The following is an 11,131-nucleotide window of genomic DNA, read 5'->3' on the forward strand; positions in this document are numbered from 1 at the left end:
GGGGAAGGGTGTGCTAGGAAGGCACCTCAGTCCATTATCTCTATCACCATGGGAACTAGATAAGGATAATTAGCTGGACAGCATGGCACAGTGCAGTGACAGCTATAGGCACAAGGATTAGGGATGCATAACGTGGTGAAACTAATAGAAATAGATTTTTCACAAGGTCTGTGAGATTTACAATTAAGCGGCATCAATTTTCACTTCACTTCACTTCAGACTAGTTACTTTCCGCCTCTAGTTTCACCCCAAATCTTTCCTCAAAGGGGAATAATAAAATCACTGTCCTGCTGAGGAATTGTCTCTGTCCTCCAGCTCTATGCCCATCTCACACTTGTTTTATTTCATCTGCATCATGCACTGCAGCCTTTTCTTTACCGTTTCACTGCTCACCAAGCGACTGCGTCAGGTCTGGGACAGAATAACTGCAAACTGATGGAAGAAGCCTTCATGGAGAAGAGATTTATTCCATTGGGTTCAATGAGAAACAGCTGAAACATACATTTTCAGTCAGCATCGGCACAAATATGTGAAACTTAAAAGAAAAGTTTGAAATGTTAGTAGGTCATCCACATACTTGTAGTGGCATTTAAACCTGCTTAGTTTTTAGCCCTTTTTTGTCTCCTTTGGCATTTTTCTACCCTAAAATCCTGACTGTGACTTGACTCTACCCCCTCTCTCGCTGTCCGGGTGGTCCAGAACTTTCTTTTCCCTCTTTCCTGTGTCCCTCTCTCTCTGTCCACTTTTGTCTTCGCTCGGTGTGAGCAGATGGCCAAACAGGCAGATCTGTTCTTTCTCTACAGGACTTTGGATCTCATACAATAGGCCTCAGATCCTGAGTACATACACTGTTCTGCCTGGCTGGGAAGCTAAACAAAGAGAGGAAGGAGAAAAAGAGTGGAAGAAAGAGAAGTTGCGTCAAAGAGCGTTTGAATTGTTTGCACGTGGCTTCAGGACGGACGTGCGTGTCTTGGAAGAGCGCTGTGTTTTTATACTGTACTGTAAAACATTGTGTGTCTGTCACTGGATCAAGTTTTCAATCACACATACTAAGGTTTAAGAATTGGGGATATAATGAGCTGACATAAATTTATCAGCTGTCACATTGTTTTTAATAAACACTGATTAATAACAGCATGGTATTTTTGAACCACATGAATGCTGTTTTTCCATCACTCTGGTAAAGACAGAAATATCTCAGCAGCTGTTTGATGGACTGCTATGAAATTCATGTCCAGCTACCGTGATTATCATCTCCTTGCTTCTCCTCTACCCTTCCCCTCCTCTGTTTCAGGAACTACATGTCTGGTGGCCCTGCTGTCTGATAAGGAGCTGACAGTGGCTAATGTTGGAGACTCACGCGGAGTTCTTTGCGATAAAGACGGCAATGCCATTCCTCTATCGCACGACCACAAACCTTACCAGCTCAAGGAGCGTAAGAGGATCAAGAAGGCCGGTGAGAAAATGGGCTGCGATCCAGACCCATACGCAGTTCTCATTATATTCAGAGCAACAGAAAAGACTTCAGTTAAAACTTGAGGGAGCATCCAAACTCACATTGTTGCTATGAAAGCATGAAATGAGTCTTCTTATGATCAAAGCTAAAAGCCATTGCACAGTCCTCCCCCCTCATACATCTCAGTCTCAGGCTGACATCGAAACCTACTGACTGATAACACTATCTGCTTCTAAAGCAGCATGTTATCAAAACCAGCCAGACGGTGTTCAGTGTTTAAGGTGTAATCGTAGGCGCAATTCTCCCTCCAACCCAATCTGCATACTCTCTGCGTGAGGAGAGTTTGATGGCAAATTTCCAGATTAGTCAGTGTGATCGGCAGAAGGATAGCCCACTATCGCCATCTAGTGGTCCAATTTGGTACTGAAGATGAAAGATTTTGTTGACTGATAAGAGAAGCATGTTTTCAGTGGAGAAATTTCATACAGTTTTTTAGCAGCCTTTAGTGAGAAGTGCACCCAAAGCTTCAATCATAAACTGTGATGTGCAGAATGACTGTTGTACTGATCTCTTCTGAAGAGCCTTTACTGGAGCATCTGGCTGAGTAAATTTATGGTCTGATAATAGAAAAGTAAATTTATGTGAATGCTGTAAACCTTGCCTGTGCATTGTCGATGTAAAAGCCCAACAAGGGACAAGGGCAGGAAATTAGCAACAATTATAAACTGTAAACTGTTTAATGCTCTGCACTGGAACTACGTCAAACTGCACTGTCACTTTTAAATAAAAACATAGAAATAAAAATATTTTTAACTCCTCAATAATAAATCAAGTACCGAACAGCAAATTCACATTTAAGATTTAAGACTAATTTATTTAAAAAAATACAAAACACAGTAAATCAGAGGCCTTTTCCCCTAAAATTTGCACACTAATAATAAAATATGTTTACATTTATATTAAAGCTTTATAATAATATTAATTAGGTATATTCTTAACAGTCTGTGCTGTTCTGTGGAAAAGTCTTGAACTTGTCCTCATTCCTTTATATTGTGCTGGGAAATGATAACCAATTTGTATTTAATCATAAACTTAAACCTTGCTGGGATTTTTACATTTTTATTAACAAAAAAAGGACGGAGACTGCACCAAGAGACAAAAAAGATAAAAGACTGAGACTAGAGAAGAAAAAAACGGGCGAATTTTTTCTATTATAACATCAACAACAAAAAGAAAAGATGTAATAAAGCTTCATGAGCCAAACAAGCTCATTTAGCGGCTGAATTATCCATAAATGGTCCACAGTGAGTTTGGTGCCTCCTGAGGGTTAGTGTAACATGCTGTCAGCAGCAATGATGCTAAAATACTGAAATTAATGGGGAAAAAACACAATTCATGGGCTATTTGAATACAAATATAACGATAAATGCCTGAAGATGCATTTACAAGCTTAACTTTTAATACCTCACAGAAGCTGAAGAATCAGTGGCTGCTAAAGCGAGGACAGAGAGACCAAGTCCTCTGCTTTTTCTGGGAATTTTTGCAGGAATTTTGGACCTTTTTTATTAGTCAGAGTTACACATAATTAGATTTTTTTATAGCCATGGCCTGAACTTTTAACCTCAGTACTTTTTAACATCCTGCATATGGCCTTGCTCACTGCAAATTCGGAAGTCTTCATGGCCTAGTATCCAGTAATTTCCAGTATAATTCCCTGTCTGCATATCTGTGGAAGCCATAGTGGACTCACAGCTGTACATGCAGGATGTGAAATGAATTTAAATGTTTCTAACAAAAACAGTGCTGCACTGGGTCAGTGGCAAAGAGCCATGTTTGCGTTTTGATGTCATTTCTTAGTTGATGAAACATCCTGTCATTTAATCTGTCAGAATATTTTACATTTTAATGGTTAAGTAGCTATACAGCTATACACGTGTGTCTCCTCCCACCTTTGTTTTTGTAATTTCTGTCTTATTATCCTGGTTTCTTACATTTTTTCTAATATCCTACCCACGCATCCTCAGGCGGTTTCATCAGTTTCAATGGCTCGTGGCGCGTCCAGGGCATCCTGGCCATGTCCCGCTCTCTGGGCGATTACCCTCTGAAAAACCTCAACGTGGTCATTCCCGATCCCGACGTCATGTCCTTTGACCTGAACAAGCTGCAGCCCGAGTTCATGATCCTGGCGTCGGACGGCCTGTGGGACACCTTCAGCAACGAGGAGGCGGTTCGCTTCATCAGGGAACGACTGGACGAGCCGCACTTTGGCGCCAAGAGCATCGTCCTTCAGTCCTTCTACCGCGGTTGCCCTGACAACATCACCGTCATGGTGGTCAAGTTCAAAGGCAAGGCCAGCGAAAAGTAGACCGCACGTCTTCTGCGCACAGTATCTATTTTGTGTCTGAATATAAATAAGAATATACTTAAGATGAAATAAGCGCTTTTTGAGCGAGAACTATTTCTATCACACATATTTACAGCAGTTTGTCCCTCAGTGCATCCGACCCCCACCCCGTCATGCCCCCCTCGCCTGCTTTACTTTGCGATAAAAGTGACCCAATAAAAATGTCCTTCATTTAGTCTTAGCCATATCTCTGAGGCACCGTAAAGCGAGCTGGATCACTGTTATGCAAATAATCTGATTAAGCTTTGTGCAGCTGTGGGTGCGGCTATGATCCTGCGTGTGTGTGTGTGTGTGTGTGTGTGTGTGTGTGTGTGTGTGTGTGTGTGTGTGTGTGTGTGAGAGAGAGGTGACAGTCATTGATGTCTCTTTGTGATGAACTTGCACACATGTCTGACACTAACATCTGATTCGTTGCCCCATTGTAATGTCCCTTTTAAATGACAGCATGATGTTTCCAGTAATTTCCAAACTATGTCTTTCCCTCACTGTCTGTGACCTCCAAATTCTTTCTTCCACCTTGTCTGTGTTTATCGATTAAGAAATCTGTTGTTCAGCACGGTGGCGGGTTTTCTACACGACCAACACAAATGAAAACACGTTACTGCTCATACTGTACAGCAATAGCACTTACCACTTTGTTACATCACACTTGCTGGATGTGGGGAAACCTTCATGTTTTGGCTTGAGTTGCCCCGTTTTCTAATGTGTCTTTAATTAAAACGATCGCTAAGAGTTTCTGTTCCACCGAAGCGTTTCACCCTCACGTTTGACCTCTCCTGCTTTTTTCTGGCCCAACTCATCAGGATGTGTAACTACTAATAATGTAATAACTGTTGGATAATATTGTAGCTTGTAAAAGTGTAATTAAATGTTTGGAGTAACAACAAAGTAACATCTCATTATGACTAACTGCTAAGTTTTAATTCAAAAAGGTTAATGTGTTATCTCATATAATAGCTGACCGCTAACCTGGAGAGGTATGAAGAAGGTAAACGGTTCTATCATAATAATAAATGGCAGTTTTAAGCATTATGTTATGTAGGATTTTATATTACACCCTTTAAAAGACTTATTTCACAGATATTGACATCCCCTTCCTTTATGTGACTTTTGTTACATCATCATTTATTACAATCTACCTGATGAACTTAAACCGACAGCATACAGTTATGTTTTCATCTTTTCACAGCGTCTCATCTCACTAAGGCAAAAGTCATGGATCTGAATCGCATCGCTTTTGATTTACTCTGAACTTAATCTTAACGAGCCTTTGAATGAGATCAGTTATCGTTGCCTTATTTTCTAGCTGTTCATATCCTGTTATCGAGTCCGCTGCCAACACTTCTTCTCGGTTTTTTGATGTAACGCAGTCGACCACACGGCGCACAGTGCACGACCTCAGCGTCATCCCTCCTTAAATCAAATGTGGAAAAGCAATGATGAAAACATGTCTCCGAGAGACAAATTGTAAGATGAATGTACATACTGTCCTCGTGTATCACTCCTCCAATGTTTAACGCAGCGGGGCGCCTGTTACCTGAGCTGTTTCACTTCAGAGATATATACCCAATGAAACTGTCTGTGCTTTTTTCAGTTCACATTTTTCCTCTAACGTATGTTACGGGATGTTTGTGTGGCATTTGTACTTGTTTTTGTTGGATTTCATAAACTGTAAAAAAGAGAAAATTCAGAAATTTTAAGGTGTAAATCACAAAGGTAAGATTAAAACGATAAAAGATCGCATCATTATTGTGTGTGGAGTTTTTTATTTTAATGTATTCTGTACAGATGTAGGTTACAGTACTGTGCAAAAGTCTTGAACCACCTCTTATTTCTTTGTAAAAATAAATGAGAAACAGCAGCACCGGGTTAAATGCAGACCATATCTGGTGAGGCTTCAGTGAAGCGTAGCTGGATCGACTTACAGATCAGATGATTCTCTCAGTTCCTGTTTCAGGTCTTTGCTTATTTTTTTTTCTGTTTCTTAAGGACAGATACTGTTCATCTGCTACAGTTTTTATTAGACCTGCCACTTCTTTTGCCCTCCGCTTGTCCTGTTTCCTCAGATTTTTTTTTTTTTTTTTAAGATCTCTTTGGAAGATCTTCAGAAAACCTGGAGAACTGTTGCTGAAGGCCACTTTAAAAAATGACAAGAAAGTCTGGGTCCCTGGATGAATTTCAAATAAATGAGGTGTACTATCAACACTCATCATACTAAAATGTGATCAAATTCTATTTTGTGCCTTATTTTCATTATTTAAAAAGAAGCTGTGGCAAAATCAACTGATGATCTCTGACTTTTCAAAGTTTTAGATTTGAGTCTGTTTATTCCACCTGCTGGAGGATATCTGAAGATGTTAATTAACATAAGTTGCCATTTGTGGTTTTGTTAGCGCGGGTCAGTTCATTCTGCTGCTGACATTATAAACAAGTCCACAGTTGATTACACCAATTAAACCTGACAGCCAGATAAAAGGTCTGTAAAGAGCTGCAACAAACAGTGACATGAAACCTAAAATGCAGTCAGGAGATCCAATAATAAGTATCCAGAATCACTGGTAATTAAATATGACAAGTAAATTGTGTAGTTAATCCTTTTTGTATTCACTAATAAAAACAGGACTCTGTTTAATTAGATGCAAATGTATTTGAGATTAATGTTACATTTTGAGATTGGCTCAGAGGCTTCTGGAAGCTGCACTTTGACCAAACACGTTAGACAGAATTTGCCCATCTGCTACGGCTATCAAACTTTAGCTGTGATGTCACTGGTATGAGGCCAGCAGTGACCAGCCAGCCAGGAGGTAACACAATCTTCCCCGTTGTGCAAAACATGGACTTCCTTGCTGCTGGTGTGTATGATGATCCGGGGCAGGTGTGATGTGACTCCACTGACTGTGCTTTGGTAACCAGAGAACTGCATGCTGCCCCACTCAGCTGCACCATCAGTTCACATATAAATAGCTTTACTGAAAGCTACGCAAGGCCAGAAGGAATCTGGACACAACAGAGGGGAGGGATTACTCGTTCTTCATAAGACAGCAGACACACTGAGTGCACTCAGCGTAGTTTACACAGTTGCACAAAGAGAGAAAGCTCCACAGACACGGACTGCATTCTTAGGACATGGGTATTCACGGATCCAAGAATCAGAAACAAGCACAAGTCCTGATGCTGGGCCTGGATGGATCAGGAAAGACCACGCTGCTTTACAAGCTGAAGTACAACGAGAGTGTGGTGACAGTGCCCACTGTGGGTTTCAATGTGGAGACACTGGAGACGGACAGGAGCAGCCCGGCACTGATTGTGTGGGACGTCGGGGGCCAGAAAAAGATGAGGCCCCACTGGAGGCATCACTATACCGACACAGCTGGAGTGGTGTTTGTGGTGGATAGCAGGGACCTGAAACGGTTGGACGAGGCCCGCAAGGAACTCCATCGGGTAAATAAACCAACGAATATTTTATTGTTGAGCATGCACCTTCACTGTGCAGGCTTTGATGCTACAAATCTGTTTCCAAAACTGCCTTCGAAAGGGGAAATGTTGAAAGCATGTAGGGTATTTATGAGCAGGGATTTGTGGCACTGCAACTAGTTTCGAATCTAGCAACTCAAGAAACTTCAAGGCACTGTATTTAAACTTCTGAGGTCATTTGAAGGCATTGTTTTTGTGGACAAAACAATAAAACATGCAAATTAATCTTACAGGTGCTTTATTTTGTGTTCCTGTTTATATCTTTAATAAATTATCTATCACGCATTATAATGTAGTTGTAGGAGGGTGGTTTTTAATGTGTTCATATGTTAAAGGTATTAAGAGGTCATTAGGATTATCAGTTTAAAGTCTTCACAAAAAACCTAATTGTTGATAAATGCATAATAAATGCCAAGATATTCTTCTATTTTTAATTTTAATGTGTTGTAAACCATATAGTTATAGTAAACCTGGAAGCAAGCACAAAACTCAGGCTTTTCTAAAAAGTTTGCAGTGCCGGCCCTCACTGTGTTCTCTGCTTACCAGATTCTGAGGTACGAGAGTCTCAGGGAGGTTCCTCTCTTGGTCCTCGCCAACAAACAGGACCTACCCGGAGCTCTGAGCCCAGAGGAGCTTTGCCTGAAACTTCATTTGAGAAAAGTGTGCGAAGGCAGGGCCTGGTACATCCAGCCGTGCTCGGCCACAACTGGGATGGGACTCGAGGAAGGTTTCAGGAGGATAGTGTATCTCATGAAGACCCCACTGAAACGGACTCAAGAGGACATTAAGGTGAAGATGAGGTCTAAAGGCTTCAGTGTCACGGCTATGAAACAATCCTTGCTCTGCGGCAGCTGATGGATGAAGACTTTCTTTAGTTTTATTCATGCGCCGTGCAGGATTTCCCCCTGCCTGCCTCTGCAACACATCACTGAACGGCCTGAGTCACAGACAGAGTGCAATAGTCAGAGATAAGAATGTGTATCACACTGAGGGCAGAGTGTCCTCAGACTGTGACTGCAGACCACTAGTATTCTGTGAAAAATCTTGGATTAGCAGATTATGGGAAAACAGTCTCAAGCTGTCATAGGCAAATATTTAGCCTGATAATACGTAAAAAAGCTGATAGCGGTTGGTGGTTGTGCAAGTTTTCTCGCCTCAGCTGTGCACTTAACTTGTTTATCTTTTAATCTGTTATTTGTGTTATTGTTATTGTCACAATATTACAATATTCAGAGTTAGTGGTAGATTATCTTCAGGGACACAAATGTGAATACAAATCATATCTACTGTATATCTAAGGTTTGAATTGTGTATTTTCATTTGTCCTGTATTTTTTTCTAATTAAATAAAAGTATTTGAATCAGGCAGGTTTGTGGAAAAGTGGTACTGCAGTACTGCAAAATGAGCATGTTAGGGTAGCCAGTGACAGCAGGAATAGCCTCCTTGGTTTTGCCTTTCAGGATGTGTTCACAACAAGTTTTTTTGTTAATTGTAATTTGTTCAAACTTGTTGCATTCAGGGAATGTAAAAATAATTGAAATGATTGAAATGAAATTCTCCAAAGCTTCCTCCTCCTAGTTTACACGTCAAAGGCAAACAGATGCTCCGTGTTACCTCATGGACTAATCCTCGCCCTCCCTCTCTCGGTTGCTCATAGAGCCTCAGGGTGCTGGACTTTGGGTGGAGATCTCTGTGAGTTTTTATGTCTTGACATCAGTGACATCTCTGTCCTGGGTCAGAGCTGGGTGTTGAAGGACTGATAGCTTGGATCTTATTCCTACCGTTGAGCTGGCTTTTCAGTGCTTGTCTTAACTTCTGGAGTTATTCCTGATCTTTATCATGGCTCCAGTCGGCCTGTGGGCCTGATTTGACCACACTTATCCAGACCAAGTGACAGTATTTAACCCTCTAAAGCCTCTTCTATAATATTTGATTCATGTTTTTTGGGAGTTTTTGAGGATTCTTCAACATCAGTATGACATTTCCCCCCTGAAAAGGTCAAATAAATTGCACAACACATTTTTAAGCAAGAAAACAAACAAACAAACAAACAAAATAAACAAAAAACAACATTTAAAAAACTAGAAAGCGAAAATTTCTGAAGAAATTTTAAGTGTGCCTATGCCGCCGCTAATCAGTATAGTTTGCCATTCAAACGGCTACAGAGAGCAAAACTCACCGGAGCAGCCATTCTCCACCATGAACTATGGTAAAACCAAACACCGCTTGCGCCTCACAGATGACAGCTTACAGTTTTGTGTAAAGATGAGGTGACTTCGTACAGCCCCAATTTGTAGACGCTGTGCGCAGAGGTTCATAAGCAGACCCGACAATGTTTGCATGAACACACTTTGAAGCATTACGTTATGGACCACTTTTCACACATAGTTGCTGTACCCACACAGCCGGCTGTAGCTTTTCATCTCATAGCCCGACACATACACAAAAAAAAAAAAAAAGCAGAGAGAGCACAGACTTTACACCTGAGAGGCGTGATTGCAGATGCCGCTGAGGTGGGTCCACCTCCCCTGCAGCGGCACTGCAGACCACGCCCTGCCACACACATCAAACACGTAAAATAAATATTTATGCACTTTTCATTCACTTTTTGTTTTTTGTTATTTTTACACAGTGTTCTGAATGATTAACAATGGTCTACAGCCAATCTTGTGTATTATTATACAAACTTTGGTTGTAAGATTCAGATAACTATTTAATAAAAGCTAAATATTTTATATGAGAGTAAGAAAGAAAAGTATATCTTTGTCTCATACTCTCATCAGACAATACATGAACCTCTCAATAAACAAAATATATGCTCGGCTTAAATGACAAACCGCTATTTTACACAGTGGAACACTTATTTTTAAACAAAACCAATGTAGTTCGCCACTGACAGTGCTTACCTTTGCACATCACAGTAAACACTGAACCAAGATGGCGCCCACGCGAACGAGAAATCTGAACTACGGTGTCCTGCAGAGGACAAATGGTCAAAATTGCTAAAATTTACAACATATATGCAGCTCAACAGCGACACCTTGTGACTTATTCCAGTCACTACCTTAGATATACATAACGTCTTACCTGACATTCAGTTCACCGGACACTCATACTGAATCACCAGCCCATATAAATGAAAAATAAGTCCAGCAGCCAACCAAGAGTCATCACGAAAGACTAGGGGTGACACGACAGCGTGAGCGGGCCTGGGTGTCAGCCAGCCCAGCCTGGGTGTCAGCCAGCCCAGCCTGGGTGTCAGCCAGCCCAGCCTGGGTGTCAGCCAAGCCGCGCTAGCCAGCTAGCCGCCATGCGGCGGTGAAACGAGAGCGTGAGCCGGCCTGGGTATCAGTCAGCCCGGCCTAGGTGTCAGCCAAGCCGCCCTAGCCAGCTAGCTGCCATGCGGCGCTAGCAGTAACATCGTGAGAGATATGGGACTTCTTGATAAAAACGAGCAGATATTTGAAGTTTACACCCCTACATTCTCGCCTGAAAATAGGGGAGGCTGTCATAAAGTTCAAAATCAGTAACTTAGCGCGCACAGCTGTATAGAAACTCCGTCGTGCTAGCTAGCACGCAGTACAGTTATTGTAACTGTCAGCACAACGAAAATAAACTACACCTAAACTCGGTTTATATCTGACCCAAATAGAGTGCAGTTAATAACGTCTTACCTGAAATTCAGTTCACCAGCCGCCTGCTTCTCCTGCATTGGGTTTCCCTTATCCACGATTGAGCTCCGCGTTAGCCACCACCGGTCGATCGGTGTTTCTTTCCCCGCATACGAGGGGAAGAGA

General features: G+C 41.6%; 2 protein-coding genes across 2 annotated transcripts in view; both read left to right on the forward strand.

Moving 5' to 3' along the window:
* Positions 1 to 5,609, forward strand: part of ppm1lb (protein phosphatase, Mg2+/Mn2+ dependent, 1Lb) — a 55,766-nt gene extending 50,157 nt beyond the window's left edge. Inside the window, exons 3-4 of the mRNA XM_004543576.6 lie at positions 1,295 to 1,456; positions 3,481 to 5,609. Of these exons, the coding sequence (XP_004543633.1) occupies positions 1,295 to 1,456; positions 3,481 to 3,821 (503 nt within the window). The 3' untranslated portion in view covers positions 3,822 to 5,609. The remainder of the gene's footprint in view (positions 1 to 1,294; positions 1,457 to 3,480) is intronic.
* A 1,216-nt stretch (positions 5,610 to 6,825) lies between these two features.
* On the forward strand, positions 6,826 to 8,699 carry LOC101471436 (ADP-ribosylation factor 6). The gene is made up of 2 exons (XM_004543577.3): positions 6,826 to 7,301; positions 7,881 to 8,699. Exons 1-2 carry the CDS (start codon positions 6,987 to 6,989, stop codon positions 8,187 to 8,189), a joined length of 624 nt encoding a protein of 207 aa, XP_004543634.2. The 5' UTR covers positions 6,826 to 6,986; the 3' UTR covers positions 8,190 to 8,699.
* The last annotated feature ends 2,432 nt before the right edge of the window (positions 8,700 to 11,131 follow it).

Source organism: Maylandia zebra, linkage group LG14, assembly GCF_041146795.1.
Source record: "Maylandia zebra isolate NMK-2024a linkage group LG14, Mzebra_GT3a, whole genome shotgun sequence".
In the NCBI taxonomy this organism is placed as follows: domain Eukaryota; kingdom Metazoa; phylum Chordata; class Actinopteri; order Cichliformes; family Cichlidae; genus Maylandia; species Maylandia zebra.

Coding starts and splice junctions, on each gene's coding strand:
- LOC101471436 (XM_004543577.3), top strand. CDS start 6,987: ATGGGTATTCACGGATCCAAGAATCAGAAACAAGCACAAGTCCTGATG. Junction 7,302..7,880: donor CCCGCAAGGAACTCCATCGG/GTAAATAAACCA, acceptor TCTGCTTACCAG/ATTCTGAGGTACGAGAGTCT.